Genomic DNA, 19858 nt, shown 5'->3' on the forward strand with positions numbered 1-19858 from the left:
TACTAAACTATTAATAACTTTACTAATTGAATATAAATAAATAAAAACAAATAAATAATAAACTAATATGTGGTAGTACAGTTTAAAAATTTTTTTTTTTTTATTTTAAAATTTTAATTTATTTTATTTTTTGGTTTTAAAATATTTTAATTAAATTTACAGCAAAAACAAAAAAAAAAAAAAAAAAAAAAATCAAATAATTCGTTTCACACACTTTTTGTTTTTTTATTTTATTTTTTTTTATTTTATTTTTATTTTTTTGGTGTTTTGTTATTTTTTTTTTTTTATTTTTTTAATTTTTTTTTTTTTTTTTTTTTTTTCAACCTTCAACTGCACTTGTAAAGTGAATTTCAACAATTTTAAATTAAATATTTTTTTTTTATAGGAATTTATTGGTGGTCAACGTAAAAAAAAAAACAAAAAAAACAAACAAGTTAACATATATATATATATATTCATATAGAAAAGAAAAGACATGTCAAAGAGTGTATTTGGTAAGTTTTAAAAGAAAAAAAAAATATTATGAACCACTGACCCACACGTAATTGGATTAGTAGTAATAAAATTTCAAAAATTAATTAAAATCTACAAACTATATATGTTAATAACATTAATAATTTCTTATTTTTTCTTATTTTTTTTCATCTTATAATTATAAAATATTTTATTATTTATAATATTATTTTATAAATAATATTGTTTTCTAAATATTGTTTTATTTTATTTTATTTTATTATTATTATTATTATTATTATTATTATTATTATTATTATTATTATTATTATTATTATTATTATTATTATTATTATTATTATTATTATTTTTGTTTTTTTTTTTATTTTTATTAGTTGGAAATATTCCATACGAAGCAAATGAAAAAGATTTAATTGAAATATTTTCAGGTGTTGGTAAAGTTGTTTCATTTAGATTATTAGAAGATAAAGATTCAAAAAAATCTAAAGGTTATGGTTTTTGTGAATATGAAAATGTTGATAATGCATTATCAGCAATTAGAAATTATATGTTGTTTACTGTAAATAAAAAAGAAAAAAAAAAAAATATATATATAGTTTAAGACACACAACAGAGATTGACAGCAAATCTTTTGACAGAAACGATTTATATACCATTTTTATGTTTTGTCGCAAAAGAGATGTCAATATCAATATTATCAACACCCACTCATATGAAATATAAATTTATGAATGCGTATTATTTTCTTCTTTTATCAATTAGAAATTGATTATCCACCTCCTCCTCTTCCCACCATGATTATCATGATTATAATGATTATCATCTCAATTTTCAATCAATAATATAAATGAATTTCTTTATTGTATGAATGATATCAATTTTTTTTTGCATTATGATTTCATACAAGATTCATATTTTATTTTTCCCTTAATTGGGAATGTAATTTATATTATAAAAAGACTAGAGAGAAAAAGGACAGGTGGAGAAAAAAAATAAATTGATAAAAGAGAAAATAGAAGGGAGTTGCATTTATTCATCTTTTTATATTCATATGGGTGAGAGAGATTATTGTATATATGGGTATCTACTTTATTTTCCTTTTTTATTTTCCTTTTTTATTTTCCTTTTTTATTTTATTTTTATTTTTTTATTTTTTTTTTTTCTAAATTACACTAAATAATATAGAGTTTGGTAATAGAGTACTTAGGGTATCATATGCAGATAATGAAAAAGCAAGTGAAATGCAAATGTTAATGCAACAACAAATGGGAAATACAGGTGGTCAAATGATACCAAATGATCCAAGAATTCAACATGGTGCTCAAAATCAACAACAAAACCAGCAACAACAACAGAATCAACAACAACAAAATCAGCAACAATGGAGAGGAAATGATATACAGCAACAACAACAACAACAACAACAACAACATATTAATCAACAACAAAATCAACAACAACAAAATCAACAACAAAATCAACAACAACAACAACAACAATTATCACCACAACAAACAAAGAATGCAATACAAAATATTATAGAAAGTACAAATCCAGCTCAATTATTTGAAATGTTGAGTAATATGAAAAGTTTTGTTCAACATCAACCAGATCAAGCAATATCTATACTGATTAATTATCCTCAAATGGGTTTAGCATTACTTCATGCTCAAGTAGTTTTAGGTATGATTTCTCAAAATGCTGCCACTCAAATTTTATTAAGTAATCCAAAGAATCAACAACCACAACAACAACAACAACAACAACAACCACAACCACAACAACAACCACAACCACAAAACTTTAATCAATCACCAACAATGTATAATAATCAAAATAATAATCAAATGATGGGAATGCAACAAGGTAATATGGGAGGTCCGCAAGGTAATCAAATGATGGGTATGGGTGGTAATAATATGGGTATGGGTGTTGGTGCTGTCAATAATGGCCCACAAACTAATCAAATGATGGGTGGTAATAATATGGGTATGGGTGGTCCACAAGGTGGTAATATGGGTAATAATATGAATAATATGGGTAATAATATGGGTGGTAATAATATGGGTAATAATATGAATAATATGGGTAATATGGGTAATATGGGTAATATGGGTAATATGGGTAATATGGGCAACATGGGTAATATGGGTAATATGGGTAATATGAATATGGGTAGTATGGGTAATAATAATATGAATAATATGAACCAACAACAACGACAACAACAACAACAACAACAACAAGGTGGAAATAATATGAATATGGGTAATATGGGTAATAATATGAATAATATGAATATGAATAATAATATGAATAATAATATGAATAATAATATGAATAATATGAATAATATGAATAATATGATGAATAATATGAATAATATGGGTAATATGGGTAATATGATGAATCAACAACAACAAGGTGGTAGTATCCCACCTCCACCTGGTTTATCACCTGTTGCAATGGCAAGTTGGAATCAATTAGGTGATAAATATAAACAATTCGCAAGTTATGTTTTAAGTCTCACCCAACAACAAATTGATCAAGTTCCTGAGAGTCAAAGACCTCAAATCATTAAAATCAGACAACAATTTGGTAGAAATTAAAAATAAATAAATAAAAAAAAAAAATAATAAAAATTAAACTATAGATCTTTAAAAAAAAAAAAAAAAAAGATAAATTTATTAAAAATATTAATTATGACAAAACAAACTGTCACATTTTATTTTATTGTTTTGTTTTTTTATTATTATTATTATTATTATAATTTAATATTAAAACCAAATTTATGAAAAAGTTGATCTTTTTCAATTGAACTATAATTTAAAGAAATAATTATTGATAAACTTTTACCACTGGTTTTATTCCTTATGAAATCCAAGTTTTGAGGATGGTGGTTAGTTATACAATTAACCAATTCTGAATATAATATTCTTTTACAAATAACACTACAACTATTTTTCAATAAATACAATTGAAATAATATTAAAGCTCTGTCACAAAAAACTTGATTATCTAATTTCTTACCATTACTTTGAAAATTAAATAAATTGAAAAATTTATAATTTTTAAATTTACCAATACCAAATACCAATTCTAGTGAATAATTTTCAAAATTATTATTATTATTATTATTATTATTATTATTATTATTATTATTATTATTATTATTATTATTATTATTATTATTATTTGAATTATTATTATTAATTGATAATTTTATAAAATTTTCTAATAATTTAAAGAAAGAATTATTTGGTGGCCATTCTATTGTTAAAAAATTTAAATTTAATAAAATCGAATTTATTAATTTAAAATTATAATTTAAACAAATTTCTAATAAAGAATTTGTTTGTTTAACTTTAGTTAATTTTAAAATTTTTTTTAATAATTTTAAATTTCCAATCTCTAAACAATCTTTAAAAATTTGATAGAAAATATGATCGGGTGTAGTTTTTATTATATTTAAAGAGTTTTTATTGAAATCCATATAATCTGGAATACTTGATGGTAAATTTGATTTTGTGGGATGATAATTGATTGAATAATAATTATTTAAGAAATGATTTAATTTCAAATCAAAGAAATTTGTAATTTTTGAAATGTTTTCAATGTATTTTTTCCTTTTGATTGGATTTAATGGTAATTTTCTATTATTTACAATATGGAATAATGATCTATTAAAATTTTCATATTTTATAATTTTATTATTAATAATTGGTAAAACTAAATCGAATAGGTATTGATAACCATTATGTTTATCAGTTGGTAATGATTTAAATAATAGGTCTAAATAAAGTTTTAAAGATTCTTCTTGATGATTCTCTTCATTGCCACCAAGGTACATTTCACCAATGTTTATCATGAATGTTACCATCTTCTCAAAACCTAAATCAACCGCTTCAAGTAATCTCATTTTGTCGAATCCAAAAGCAACTAAATAAAATCCAAACAATTCTAAATTTTCATTCATAACTTTACATCTAAAGAAATCTATATTAATCAATTGAGAATTCAATAAAAGATGATTATTAAAATCAGATTCTTTATCTCTAATACATTTATATTTGAATATAATATTATTCTTCATTTTATCCAATGATAAATTATTTCTATTTAATAATTCTAAAACATAATCTGAATAATATGGACCATTAACTGTAACTGATGATTTTTGATTAATTGTAAATAATTCATCTGATACAACTTTTTCAACCATAACCTTATATAATGGTAACATTAAATCATCAGTACCATTAAATATACTAATATCAATTTCTAAATTTCTTAATGTATTAATTGAAATTTTAAATCCATAAATTTCAATTATTGATAATTGTATATTATTATTATTACAATTTGTTGTAGTTGCAGTTGGTGTCCAAATAAATTTTGATAAAATTAATTTTAATATTTCTAAATTATTCATTCTAATAGTTGTATTTATTAGACGTGAGAAATTGAAACCATTACAATTTGAAATTGTATTTTTAAAGAAAGAATATTGTCTTGGTTTTGGTTTATCTTGTGTTTGAGGATTACAAAGTTCTAAATTTTTAAAAATTCTATCAGGTAAAAGACTAAAGAATGCAGAAATTAATTGATTATTTGATTGAGTTTTATTAATTGATTCAATGATATTATTGAAAATAAAAGTGTCTGTAAACTCTTTGAAAAAGGTTATTCTATATTTTAAATTACCATTTTCATCAAATTCAAATAAATAATTAAACATTTTCATTGACATTTCTGTTGTTGCTTTTTTAAAGAAATTTTCAATCCAATCAGTTTTACATTCTTCATATATTCCTCCTACTCCTCCTCCTACTCCTTCTTTTTCAATTATATTATTTATATTGGTTTCTTTTAAAATATATTCTAAAATCTCTACATTAACACCATTTTCAATAATTAAAATTTGAATATATTTATTTATAGTTTTTGCATTTAATTCTTTTAATTTTATTGAAAATGTATTAATAAATTCTATAAATGTTGATAAATCTAAATCTTTCCATTCTAATAATAATTCAAAATCTTTGGAATTAAATTCAACATAATATTTATAAATATCATTTATTTCAATATTATCATTATTATTATCATTATTATTATTATTATTATTATTATTATTATTATTATTATTATTATTATTATTATTATTATTATTATTATTATTATTATTATTATTTAAATTATTTGAATTATTATTATTAATAAATTTTGAAAAAAGATTTAATTTTTCTATTAACAGTTGTTTATTTCTTGTTTTTATTATAAAGTCCAGTGGAGCATCATAAAAACTATATCTTATGTATTTTAATTTTTTATTGGAAATTTTAATTTCATGAAAAATTTTTATCCTTAGATATTTATTTCTATATATGATTAAAAATAGATCTGTTTTATTACTCATTCTTATACCAAAAAAAAAAATAAAAAAAAATAAAAATAAAAAAAAACTAAAAATAAAAAAAAAAATAAAAAAAAAAAAAAAAAAAAAAAAAAAAAAAAAAATTAATTTTCTAACCAAAGTTGAGAAAAAAATAAAAAAAAAAATTTGGCTACCAATCAATCACGTGTAATCACTTTCGGAATTAATTTACAATAAAATGATTTTTCATTATCTTCACTAGTGCAATCAAATTTTTTTTTTTTTAAAAAGTTCAAAATATTTTTTTTATATTTTATTTTTTTTTTTTTTTTATTTTTGATATGATTATTACAAAAAACAGAAATTCATTTACAAGTTGGATATTTTTTTTAAGGTTTATCGTTATTTTTTTTTTTTTTTTTTTTTTTTTGTTTTTTTTTTTTTTTTTTTTTTTTTTCTATTTTTTTTATTTAGATTTCTAAAAATAAAAAATGAAAGTATTATTTTATTGTTGTATATTATTATTATTTGCTAATTTATTAATATTGGTTACTAGTGTAAAATTAAAAGATGGCGAATGTGTGTATATCTCTTTATTTTATTTTATTATTTTTTTATATCATTTTTATTAATTAATTTTTTTTTTTTTTAATATAAAGATGTTTGTTCTTTTAATTTATTTTCAAAACTACATATGTTGGGGAATGTAGCTACTGTGGGTGATTATTATGATTTTTGTAATTCAGGTAGATTGACTTGTAGTAATGATACTGCCACATATTTGTAAGATTATATTTATTTTTATTTTATTTATTTTTATTTATTTTTATTGATTTATTTATATTTATTTATTTATTATTATTTTATTATTTTTTTTATACCTTAGGAATTTAAATACAAATTTTACTTCAATTGTTTATGATGACATATCATGTTATACAAGTTTGAGTAATTTGGACTTTACAAATGTAATTTTAACTCCAAATATTATTGGAACTCCACCTCAAGTTGGTGTTACATCATATAAAATTAATTTTTATAGTTGCTATGATTTAGGTTTTTATGATGTAATATCTCTTCCAACAAGAGAAGTTCATATTTTAAATTTAATAGAACCATTAAAAACAAATATAACATTATCATCACTATCTTTAGTAAATAATATTGAAATGTATGAATACTATAGCCCACTTAAATCTTTTCTTTTCCCATATATTATAAATGATTTAAAACACAATATTCCACTTAATGTTATGTTTTTATATGTTTCAAACGTACCAAATTTTACATATATAAACCCATCAAATATGTAAGTATAAAAAATAAATTTTAAAAATAAAAATAAAAATAAAAATAAAATAAATAAATAATAATAAATTAATAAATAAATAAATAAATATTAGACAAATTACATTAGGTCATGGGTTTGATAGAGAATCACTTTTAAATTTTGAAGATTTAACACACATCAACAGATCTTTTTCTCTTATGTTCAAAGTTTTAGATGGGTCAATTCAATTCCCTTTCAAAAAGGCAAAAAATTGTCTATCAATGTTTGTTTTCTTTTAATTATATATTCATTGTTTTTCTTTTTATAATTTTAAATTTATTAATTAAATTAAAATTTAATAGGTCAATAACTACATACTTTGATACACCAAATGATTATATTGATATGAGCAACATTGAAACTCAATTAATACAATTTTCAAATGTGTCATCTTCATTTTCGGTCAATGGAAATCTACCATTTAAAAACTTTAATTTAAAAACAAAATCATTGTAAGGATTCTTTTTTTTTTTTTTTGTTTTTTAAAAAAAAAAAAAAAAAAAAAAAAAACTAATCAATCCTTTTTTTATTTATTTTTTATTAGTAAGTTCAATAATGGTAAATTGAATTCAATACCATTTTTTCAATATTTAACTATTTTAGATTTAGCAGAAAATCAAATAAATTCAGCACTTGGTAAAATGGGTGATTATGGTTCATTTAATACATTGTAAACTTTTTTTTTTTAAATTTTATTTTTTTTTTTTTTTATTTATAAATCTAACAATGTTTTTTTTTTTATTATTATTAATAAAATAGATTACTTTCAAAAAATAATTTAACAGGCACACTTGATCAATCGTATTGTTCTTTATCTACATTTGATTTCTCAAATAATTCACTATCTGGTCCCATTCCATTATGTTTTGCTTGTTTTTTACCATATTCAGAATTAGCATCTTCAAAATTAAAAACTAAATTAATTGGAAATAATTTTGATAGTTACACACCTCCATCTTGTAAGAATTTCTATGATATATTAATTTTAAAATCTTATTTATATTAATATTGATTTTTTTAATTTTATTTTTTAAATAGTCTGTAATATTATACCAAATTTAAAATCAAATGGAAATAATCAATACATATTATATGGAGATTATGTTGGTACAAGTTTAACTACAATAACTTCAACCTCTATATATTGGACATTTAAAAACTATACTTATTTTACAGGTACTTTAAGTGGAACTGCTCCATTAGTTTTTAATATAACCTATAGTGAGATTGGAAAATCATTTTTTTTATTTACAACCCCAACACCGCCAAATGTAACATATGTTGAACAAACAAATGATTCACCTAATCATTTCCAATTTATTGGTACTTATTTTAACTATAATATATCCACTATAGAAATTAAAATTGGTGATAGAATTTGTAATGTACAATCTTCAACATTTTATCAAATTAATTGCTACGTTGATAATGCATTCGCTTCAAATGAAAAAGATTTAATAACTAGAATTAAAGTTGGTGAACAAATTTCACAAATTACTATAACCCCATATCAAAACAATACTATAATACCATGTGATAGTGATTGTAGTAATGGTATTTGCTATACTAATAATGGTACATGTATTGGGTGTCCTTCAAATTGTAATAATGGTAAATGCAATCCTACACTTGGTAAATGTGTTTGTAATTCAGATTATATTGGTTCAGATTGTTCAATTCCATTACAATATCTAACATCAATTGTACCAATTATTTCAAATTCAGAAGGAACAGTTCAATTATTTGGTTTATTTGGTAATGTTAATGATGGTATCTCTATTGAGATTGGTGGAAGAAATTGTAATATTACTTTTATTAATAGTCAAACTATTAATTGTACATTAAATGGAGGTAGTGGTTTAGTATCTGTAAATGTTACACAAAATGGTTATACTTGGTTTAAAAAGAATTATTTCAATTATATAATTCCAATTCAAAATTGTCCAAACAATTGTAATTCTGATAAAACATCTGCTAGTGGTGGTGGTGGTACTTGTGATACAAATATTGGACAATGTATTTGTAAAAATGGATTTGTTGGTATTGATTGTTCACCACAAGCTCAAGAAACTATAATTCCAATTTCAAATTCTTCAGTGAATTTAACAACAGGAGTTTCAAAAATTACAAATGAACAAACCAATTTTGAAATTAAAGTTATAGCATTATTAGAAATTGATTTAAATGGTAATACAGTTTTAAATCATCCACTTGTAAATAATTGGAATATTGATGAAAATGAATCAACAAAACAAGGTCAATATGCATTTTCTCAATTATTAGATACAAATAAAAATTGTAAAGTAGTTACAATTATTGAAGAAGTTTCAAAGGATACTCAATATTCATTTGCAGGTGTTAATTTCTTAGTATTTGCAAATTCTTTAAAATTAACTATATCAATTAATAACTATACCTTTATTAGTTCATTAAATTCATTACAACTTCAAATTGAATCATTGGTTAGTATTTTACCAACAACAACTACTACAAATAAAGAAAATAGTTGTAAAAATGATGAATCATCATCAAATACTACAAGTATTGATACATCTGGAATTACAACAGATACAATATTGAATTATATTACAATTGAAAAAAATAATAAAATCTTTACAGGTAGATTCATAAATAAATTATTATCAGATGGTAGACCAACATTTTTCTCATCCCAAGTAGTAAATAGAAATAATGAATCCTTAATAATTGGTTTAGATCTTTCTCATTGTTCGAATTGTGTTATTGACCCAGATTTCTCAGTATTGGTTTCAAGTTCATTTAAAACAACAACGACAACAGATTGTGAGATAAACAACAAAAATAATTGGAAAATCCCTGTTGCTGTAGTAATTAGTGTTGTTGGATTTTCAATGATTGTTTTAATATCAATGATAATTTTTAAGAAACATAGAACTCTTATAAAAGTTAAAGTTTTAACAGCAATTAAATTAACAAAAAGATAAAATGATTTGTGTCAATACAAAAAAAAAAAAAAATAAAAAAAAAAATAATAATGATAAGTTTTCCAGTTTTTATGGAATTTCTTTAATTTTAAGGTCGGAACGAACACATATATATATATATATATATATATGGGTGTGATTTTTTTTTTTTTTTATTGCAATAATTTTTTTTTTTTTTTTTTTTTTTTTTTACTAAAAACACTAACAAAACAAAATTGATCGTTTGTTGTGAATAAAAAAAAAAATTAAAAAATTAAAAAATTTTATAATTAATGGCACTAAAGATCTAAAGATGCAACACTTATCGGATTTGAATTGATTAAAATTTTGTTTTTTGGTCAAAAAATTTGGCGGAAAAAATAAAAAAAAAAGGTTTGGTTGTTGTTGTTGTTGTTGTCGTTTTTTTTTTTTCAAGTTTCATGTTCAACAACCGCAGCATGAAAGTAGGAACTTATGGGTCGTCTCGATGGTGAAGCAGACCATGTATTTGAAGATATATGATATTTGAAATGAGTTGTGCTTCTATCACCAACCAGATATATAATATTTTGTTCGGAAGGTGGATAAGATTCATCTTTTCCAATTGTCATTGAAAAACCGAATCTCATGGTGGTAATTGGTGGATAGGCTAAATGATGAATTTCAAAGTTATATAAATTTAAAGTGAAAAATGAATCAATGGTTATAATGAAAAAATTTTCACCATCAAAGCAAACACCTTCAATTCTATTTTCGCTTTTATCTAATTTGTCGTAGAGTACTTTGATTTTGTTTGTTTTTAAATCTAAAACTTCGATATTGTTGATGATTGAGAAATAAGATTCTTCTTTGGTTTTATTTGTGCCACCTATAATATACAAACTATCATTATGTAAAATGGTGAAACAATAATAACGTGGATGAATTAAAGATACCAATGTTGTAAAATGTAATGAACCATTTTGTGTAAATGTACACTTTTCGATTTTGGCTGATGTTTGATTAAATTTAACACCACCAATTAAATAGATGCAATTGTTTTTCTTGTCATAGGTTGCCGACATTGAAGAACCTCCACCATTGGGAATACTGCCTCCATTTTCCCATTTATTTGTATGTATATTAAACTTTTCGTAGGTTTCTAAACTATCATTTCCACCAAAAATATAGATTATACCATTTGCCAATACACCAGCATCCGCAACACATGCACGCTTATGTTTTGTGGGTGGCATGAAGGACCATTCATCTTTGTATGGAGTATATTTCACACATCTAGAAAGATGTAGTTTATCTTCCATACCACACAAAAAGAAAATTGATTTTACTTTACAAACTGGATCTTCAAAATTTGGTGGTCTACGTGGAGCATTTGCAATTTGTTCCGATACTTCAACTTTTGTTTCACCATCTAAAGGTAAATGTTGATTTTCCATTTGAGATCTGGAAATAAAAGCCTTGAGGTTGTTTTTGCCCATAGATTGATTAATTTCATCTTCACCAGGAGTTTTATCAAGTGCTTCAACTCCAGTTTTAAGATTATCACCACCTTTTGTTTCACCATCTAAAGGTAAATGTTGATTTTCCATTTGAGATTTGGAAATAAGAGCCTTGAGGTTGTTTTGGCCCATAGATTGATTAATTTCATCTTCACCAGGAGTTTTATCAAGTGCTTCAACTCCAGTTTTAAGATTATCACCACCTTTTGTTTCAGAATCAACAGATTGCTGTTGTTTTGTATTGAAAACAGCATTGATTCGTATTATTGATGTTTCGGTTGTTGTTTTATGTGGTGTATGTTGTGAGTTTTCTTGTTTTATTTGTCTGGAGGAGATATTTGAGGTTTGTTGTTGTTGTTGTTTTTGTTGTTGTTGTTGTTGTTCTTGTTCTTGTTGTCGTTGTTGTTCTTGTTGTCGTTGTTGTTCTTGATGTCGTAGTCTGGGGGATATATTTGAGGGTTGTTGTTGTTCTTGTTGTTGCTCTTGATGTCGTAGTTGTTCTTGTTCTTGTTGTAGTTCTTGTTGTAGTTCTTGTTGTTGTTGTTGTTGTTGTTGTTGTTGTTGTTGTTGTTGTTGTTGTTGTTGTTGTTGTTGTTGTTGTTCTTGCGTTTTTTCGTTAACTACATTATTTGATTTTTGTTTTTCATAATCGGACGATTGAGAAGATGATGGTAAGACTGGTTTAATGTTTTGGGATGGTAACTGTTGAGAAATATATGTTGGTGAAGATTCTGGTGTTGATGTTGTAGTTGCTGTTGGTGTTGGTGTTGATATTGGTGTTGATATTGGTGTTGATATTGATGTTAATGTTGATGTTGATGTTGGTGTTGTCGATAATGATGATTCTGATTCCAATGACGATTCAGATTGTGAATTTTCTATTGCTTTTAAAGCACATTCACAATCTTCAATAGAATTATTAGAACAATTACAAGTATAAGTTACGAATAATTTACCAAATAGTTTAGTGATTTCATCGGCGGTCTCTTTATTAAAATATAGTTTATTATGGTGTGTGTCTTTAATTTTTTTTTTTTCGGAATTATATTTATCTATTGTTGGTTCGATGGAACTAATATTACTTATGAAATTTGCAATTTGGTAAATGTTAAAGTCTGTTTGTCCCAAGGACTTTTCCAACTCTACATGGTCTTTGATTTGCTCATATTTTAATTTCAATTGTTCATAAAAGAATGAGAATGTACTATCACTCTTTTGAACTGCTAACTCTATTTGCTTTTTAATTTTATACTCACCCATTTGCACTGATTTTAAAATAACTATGGTTTTTGCTTGAACTGATTCCATTTGTTTTTCAGTGTCGTTTTTTAAAATGTCTCTCAGATTTTCAATTTCTTTCGTTAAACTTTCTATATCTTTTTTTAGTGAGGCTGCTGATTCACATATTTTCTTTGCAGTGGTTTTTATTATTTCCCTATATTTTTCATCGTCTGGAATTGCAAATGTATGACCATTGTGATTTGTTATAACGCATGTTTGACATACTGGAACAGTGCACATTTTGCAAACACTAAAATAAACTTGATTTGCATGTATGTGGCACGGATTAGTTTTTGATTTTACATCATCCACAAGCTGCTTTAAAAATGTATCGGTTGAATATTTTTTAACATCCACATAGCAATGCGGGCATTTAAAGGTTATCTTTGAAGACCCATCGCTCTCCTTCGCTTTATTTACACACTTTAAACATACACGATGTTTGCACGGTTTAAGTATTTGAGGTTCTATATTTAAGTCCAAACAGACCGGACATAACGTTACAGAACTCATATTCATTACTTTCAATATTTATTTTATTATATCTATTATTGTTATTGTCGCTATTTTTATTATTTATTAAATTTTTATTGTTGTTTTTAGTCGGTACTATTATTATTATTATTATTATTACTATTATTAAAAAATCAGGTTCTGGTTGGAATTAAAAAAATTTAATATTAACGTTAATTTTAAAAATTAATAAATATCAATAAAAAAAAAAAAATAAAAAATAAAAAAAAATAAAAAAAAAATAAAAAAAATTAAAAAATGAAATTAAAAAATCAATAAAAAAAAAAAAAAACCGATTTGTAAAAATACTTTTATAATAATAAATTTTAATTGAAATATATGGGCTGGAAGTTATTTCTATATTATCATAATACCTAAGGATAATTTATTAATATATAATTTTTATAGAGATATCATATGGGAATTTTTTTTTTTTTTTTTTTTTTTTTTTTTTTTTTTTTTTTTTTTTTCTCTGAATATAAATACTATTATTATCCACCTACATGACTAATTTGTTTTTTTTAATTAATTTTTATTACTATTTATTATTTTAGAAATTCTATTTTCAAAATTGATTAATAGAGTTTTTTTTTTAAAAAAAAAAAAAAATCTGATCAAACCTTATATTTCTTTTATATATATTGAAAAAAATGTTTGATTTATTATTTATTAAAAAAAAAAAAGAAAAAAAAAAAAATGTGTGGGTGATAGAAAAAAAAAAAAAATAAAAAAAAAAAAAATTAAAAAAAAAATCAATTAATTTTTTTTAAGTCAACTCAAAAATTAAAAAAAAAAAAACTACATAATATTTCAAAGAAAAAGAAATAGATTATATCTATTAAATTGAAGTTAAACTCAAAAAAATAAATTTGAGAGGTCTTATTTTATTATTTTTATTTTTTAATTTTAGTTTTGATTGATATTTTAATATTTAAAATTAAATAATTTTTTTTTGGATAATTATTTTTGTTTTCTTGTTTCTTTGTTGGATACTTTCATTAATAAATTTATATAAGATTTATTAAATATGAAATTAATTTTGAAAAAAAACACAATTGTTAATTGTTAATTGTGTCATTAGTTTAGTTTTTAAGAGTTTTGGAGTTCTTGAGGTTTCAACATTTTCAATTGTTTCAATATAGCCAAAGTTGTATTTTCTTGTTATAGAAATAAAATAAATCTTTATATGGAATTTAATTAGAAATTGAAAATTCCAAATGAAGATTTTTAATTTATTTATTTCATTTTTATTTATTTATTTTATAATGATTAACACCATTATTATTATTATTATAATTTTTATTATTATTATTATTTTCTATAAAATAGATATGGGGATATACAAAGAATAAAGATGGACATTATTGTTTTTTATTTTTATTTAATTTAAAATACCAATTGGTGTTAATTATATTAGATAAATAAATAATTTTCTTTCTAAATATGGTGGTAAAAAAACAAAAAAAAAAAAAAATAAAAATAAAAATAAAAATAAAAAATTTACACATATGTCTCCAAAAAAAACAAAAAAATTTTTTATAAAAAAATCAGGACTTAATTTTATAACAAAAACTATCCCACTGAAAAAATATAAGTATCCCACTTAATTTATATATTTTTTTTTAATTTTTTTTGATTTTTTTTTTTTTTGTAAAATTAAGTCTTCCTTAATAAAATTTATTTTTAGTTTTCCAATTGTTCCATTTTAATTCTGCAGCATTACATTTTTGAATTTCGATTTAATCTTTGATTTTAATGAGTTTGGAAATAATTAATAAGTATACTTATTTTTTTTTTTTTTTTTTTTTTTTTAATGAGGAAAAATGGTTGAAAATGTTAAAAAATAATAATAATAATAACAACTTTAAAAAAATTAATTTTAAATGATGCAATGCACTAATGTGTTAATGAAATTATACCAACCATTTATTTTTTTTTTTTTTTTTTTTTTTTTTTTTGAACATTAATACTATTATCCACCTACATGACCAATTTATTTTTTTTAATTTTTTTTATTACTATTATTATTTTATAAATTCTATTTTAGAAATCAATTAATAGAAAAAGAAAAAACAAAAAAATAAAAAAAAATAAAAAAAAAAATAAAAAAAAAAATAAAAAAAAAAATAAAAAAATAAAAATTCCATAATAATTTTAAGTTCCATTTTTTTTTTTTTTTTTTTATTTTAAGTTAACTTAAAATTATTATGAAGTTTTTTATTTTTTTCGATTATATATACACAAAATTTTTATTTAATTGATATTTAAAATTAGAAAATAAAATTATTTTTTTAGATAATTATTTCTGTTTTCTTTGTTGGTTACCTTCATTAATAAATTTATTAAATTTATTAAATATGAAATTAATTTTTTTTATTTTTTATTTTTTATTTTTTTAAAGATATATATTTATTATTATAATAATTATTATTATTATTATTATTATTATTATTATTATTATTATTATTATTATTATTATTATTATTATTATTATTATTATTATTATTATTATTATTATTATTATTATTATTATTATTATTATTATTTTATTTTATTTAAAGTATCAATATTTTTAATTTTCTTAATATAAAAATATCCCACTTAAAATTTAAGTGTCCCACTTAATTTTATAAAATAAAGTAAAAAAAAAATTAAAAAAAAAATTATAATAAATTTTAAGTCTTCCAATAAAATCTATTTTTAATTTTGGTGTTTAAAAGGAATTATAAACATTAAAATGAGTTCAATTTGTTACATTTTAATTCCAGTATTACATTTTTGATTTTTTACTTGATCTATCCAAGTTTTAATGAGTTTGAAAATAATAATTAATTAATAAGAAATCCAGCATTGTATAAAAAATTAATTAATTTTGAATTTCCACTTTTTACAACTTTACGACAAATATTAATATCATTATATTGGAATAAATTATTTAAAGCATGATAACTTGTAAATAAAATTGAATTACCAATTAAAATATTTGCATTAATTTTAAATCCAATTGAATTAATTAAGTCTAGTAATTGATTAAGTATTACATTTGTTAATCTTGTTTTACCATATGTGTAGATATATTTTAAAATTAATTCAATTACTGATATGTTTCTATCAATAAATGATTGTTCTTCATCTTCAAAATAAAATGTTTGTTGATTATCATTAAATGAACCATCACATTTAAATAATTGAATAATTGTTTCTAAAAATTCAATTATTTTAATTAAATCTTCATTTGTACCAGTATCGAATTTCTTTAATAATTCAATAGAAACCTTTGGATTGAATTGACACTTTGTTGAAATGAATGGGTGAAATGAACTTGAACATGCAATTATAAATAAATTAATATCAACATTAAGATAAGCATGTTCAATTAAAATATTCAATATTTTACCATCACTACCAAATCTTTCTAAACTTTTATAATCATTAAATTCAATTGAATATTTAATTGATTTTTCAATCCAATAATATTTATCAACCAATAATAATTTCTTGTAATCAATTATAATTCTTTTAAAAAATATTGATTTTATAATTTTAATAATTTTATTTTTAATTCCTTCAATTTTAATTAAAGTTATTGATTTTTCATTTTCTTTTATATTAATATTATTAAATTCATTTAAAAATTTAAAATAATTTTTATACCCATATAATGAAAAAATTGATTTAATTTCTTTATTTATAATTTTAAAAATTTCAATACCTTCGAAATTTAATTTTTCAATTTCAATTAAATAAAAAATTATACCAAATAAATTAATTAATTGTTTTTCCCAATTTTCATTTTTATTTCCATTATTATTATAATTATTATTTTGATAAATTAAATTTGAAATTAATTTTAAAAATGTCTCTTTATTTTTTAAAGTGAATAAAACATTTTTTTTAATTTTAATAAATAATCTTAAAAATAAATTAAATTTAATACCAAATAAATTTGAAATTTTAATTGTAAATTTATTTGGTGTTGGGATTTTATTTTTAAGAAATACTTTTAATTAATTTATTATTTGATGTTGATGAAAGTGCAAAATTAATTGACTTTTCATTTAATTTTAAAAATGTAAAATTAAATTTTTTATTTTTATTTTTATTATTTTTATTATTTTTATTATGATTTTTAAAAAATTTTGAAATTGTTTCAAATGTACCATATTTTAAAATTAAATCAATTAATGATTGAAATGATATTTTATTATTAATTGTTAATAGTTCATCATTTATTAAATCATTTATTAATAATTGTGAAATTAATGAATTATTTATGAATTTTAAATTATTATAAATTATATTTATATGTTTATTATTATTATAAAATAAAATTAACATTTTTTGATTATTTTCATTTATTGGTTGAATAATTTGAAAGAATTTAATGAAATAATATAAAATATTATTATTATTATTATTATTAAAATTATTAAGATTATTTGGATTATAATTATCTTAATCCAAATCAAATTTAAAATTAAATGATGGATTATTTGATTTTATAATTTTATCAAATAGTAATTGATATTGATTATTGTTTACCATCCATTCAAATTTAATATCATCATATTTTAAATTATTTTTTATTGTTGATATTTCTAATATTTTATTATTATCAATCATATATTTAATTTTTTTTTCAAAAATATAATTAAAATTTATTTTTCTAATATAACAATTACCCATTACCAATTTATATAATATATACATATCTCTAATTTGATGATTCTTATTTTTATTATTATTATCAATTAATATTAATTCATTATTTATTTGAATACTATGATTAAATGAATATTTAATGTTTGTTGTGGATGTATTATAAATTGACAAATTATTCTTATTAATAAAATTTAGAACCAAATCATTCGATAAAAGATAATGATTGGTTATTTTTGAAATTACCATTTAAAATTTTTTTTTTTTTTTTTTTTTTTTTTTTTTTTTTAATTTCTATATTTTCTTTTTTTTTATTATTATGAGGATGGAATGGTTGAAAAAAATAAATTTTATATTAAAATTTATAAAAAAATTTTATTTTTATTAACAATGACACATATGTAAAAAAAAAAAAAAAATTGTTTTATTATTATTATTATAAAAAAAAAAAATTAAAAAAAAAAAAAAAATAATAATAATAATTTCAAAAAAATTAATTTTAAATGATGCAATGCACTAATGTGGTAATGGAATTATACGAATCATTTTTTAACACTCTATTCAATGACTGTTTTTTTTTTAATATATCACTTTCAAGTTGTAAAAAAAAAAACCCCTAAAAAAATAAAAAAAAAATAAAAAAATAATCTCTTTTTATATTTTTTGTGTGTGCTCAGTGTTAGACTGAGACAAATATTGCATCAATTCTAAAAATAATATTCATTTTTTGTTTTTTTTTTGAATCAATATTGACCATAAAAAAAAAAATTTTTTTTTTAATATTATTAATTTTAGAAAAAAAAAAAAAAAAACAGGAGATATTATTTAAATTTATTAAAAAAAAAATTTTGAACGCAACTATAAATAACAATTAAAAATACCCTTTTTTTTTTTTATTAAAAAAATTATAACAATATTTTTTTTTTAAGTTTACTTTTTTTTTTTTTTTTTTTTTTTAATTTTTACATTTTTTTTTTTTTTTTTTTTTAACCATAATTTAGAAATTCTGGATTTGCTTCATAGAAATTATTCAATAATTCAATTTGTGTATCTTCTATTTCATAGAGTTTAAAATTGATATATTCATTTTCTGAAACCTCTTGATTTTCTATAATTTCTTGATTTTTTAGATCATCTTTTATTTTAATTATAAATTTATAATTATAAAAATTTTTAAATTTTGTTTTATTATATTGACACAATATTTTTGATCTTGATATTTTTCTTTTGAAAAAATTTTTAATATTTTTATTTCTAGAGACCATGGCTTTGAATTTAAAACTATAGTATTTTTGAAAAAAAAAATAAAATAAAAAATAAAATAATTAACAAAAAAATTAAATATTAAATATTAAATTTAATTTAAAAATTTAAAGTTTACAATTATTATTTTTATTTTTTGTTTAATGTTTATTTAAAAAATTATTATTGTTATTATTATTATTTATACTTTTTTTAAAAAAGAAAAAAAAAAAAAAATAAAAAAAAAAAATAAAAAAAAAAAAGAAAAAATTGAACCTATTTTTACATTGATATAAAAATATCTTCAAAGAAAAGGAAAAAAATACAATAATGCATTGTCAACAATATTATGTCGGTTTCATTAAAATTATAACAATACACACTTGGAAAAAAAAAAAAAAAAAAAAGAAAAAAAAAAAAAAGCAATTATTCAAGAATAACAATATATTAAAATAGAATTTGTAAATTAATTGATTTTGAATAAAAAAAGAAAATAAAAAATAAATAAAAAATAAAAAAAAAAAAATTATGTTTAAGATGT

The 19858-nt window shown here is 20.0% G+C and overlaps 6 protein-coding genes across 6 annotated transcripts; 2 read left to right on the forward strand and 4 right to left on the reverse strand.

The window, feature by feature from the left end:
• Nucleotides 1-475: 475 nt before the first annotated feature.
• On the forward strand, nt 476-3083 carry cstf2 (RNA-binding region RNP-1 domain-containing protein; the record flags this gene model as incomplete). Its single annotated transcript, XM_636122.2, has 3 exons — nt 476-494; nt 849-1033; nt 1662-3083. 3 exons carry the CDS (start codon nt 476-478, stop codon nt 3081-3083), a joined length of 1626 nt encoding a protein of 541 aa, XP_641214.1.
• Nucleotides 3084-3238: 155 nt separating this feature from the next.
• Nucleotides 3239-5893, reverse strand: DDB_G0280509 (hypothetical protein; the record flags this gene model as incomplete). Its single annotated transcript, XM_636123.1, has 1 exon — nt 3239-5893. The coding sequence occupies one exon, from the start codon at nt 5891-5893 to the stop codon at nt 3239-3241; it is 2655 nt and encodes an 884-aa protein (XP_641215.1).
• A 449-nt stretch (nt 5894-6342) lies between these two features.
• DDB_G0280511 (hypothetical protein) lies at nt 6343-10144 on the forward strand (the record flags this gene model as incomplete). The annotated part of the gene is made up of 8 exons (XM_636124.1): nt 6343-6430; nt 6511-6634; nt 6738-7160; nt 7255-7404; nt 7484-7633; nt 7726-7851; nt 7941-8140; nt 8220-10144. The coding sequence occupies 8 exons, from the start codon at nt 6343-6345 to the stop codon at nt 10142-10144; spliced, it is 3186 nt and encodes a 1061-aa protein (XP_641216.1).
• A 410-nt stretch (nt 10145-10554) lies between these two features.
• Nucleotides 10555-13422, reverse strand: DDB_G0280513 (hypothetical protein; the record flags this gene model as incomplete). Its single annotated transcript, XM_636125.1, has 1 exon — nt 10555-13422. One exon carries the CDS (start codon nt 13420-13422, stop codon nt 10555-10557), a length of 2868 nt encoding a protein of 955 aa, XP_641217.1.
• A 1083-nt stretch (nt 13423-14505) lies between these two features.
• Nucleotides 14506-17754, reverse strand: DDB_G0280515 (hypothetical protein; the record flags this gene model as incomplete). The annotated part of the gene is made up of 3 exons (XM_636126.1): nt 14506-14573; nt 16316-17278; nt 17418-17754. The coding sequence occupies 3 exons, from the start codon at nt 17752-17754 to the stop codon at nt 14506-14508; spliced, it is 1368 nt and encodes a 455-aa protein (XP_641218.1).
• Nucleotides 17755-19061: 1307 nt separating this feature from the next.
• DDB_G0280517 (hypothetical protein) lies at nt 19062-19340 on the reverse strand (the record flags this gene model as incomplete). Its single annotated transcript, XM_636127.1, has 1 exon — nt 19062-19340. One exon carries the CDS (start codon nt 19338-19340, stop codon nt 19062-19064), a length of 279 nt encoding a protein of 92 aa, XP_641219.1.
• Between the last annotated feature and the right edge of the window lie 518 nt (nt 19341-19858).

Source organism: Dictyostelium discoideum (genome assembly GCF_000004695.1).
Source record: "Dictyostelium discoideum AX4 chromosome 3 chromosome, whole genome shotgun sequence".
NCBI lineage: Eukaryota > Evosea > Eumycetozoa > Dictyosteliales > Dictyosteliaceae > Dictyostelium > Dictyostelium discoideum.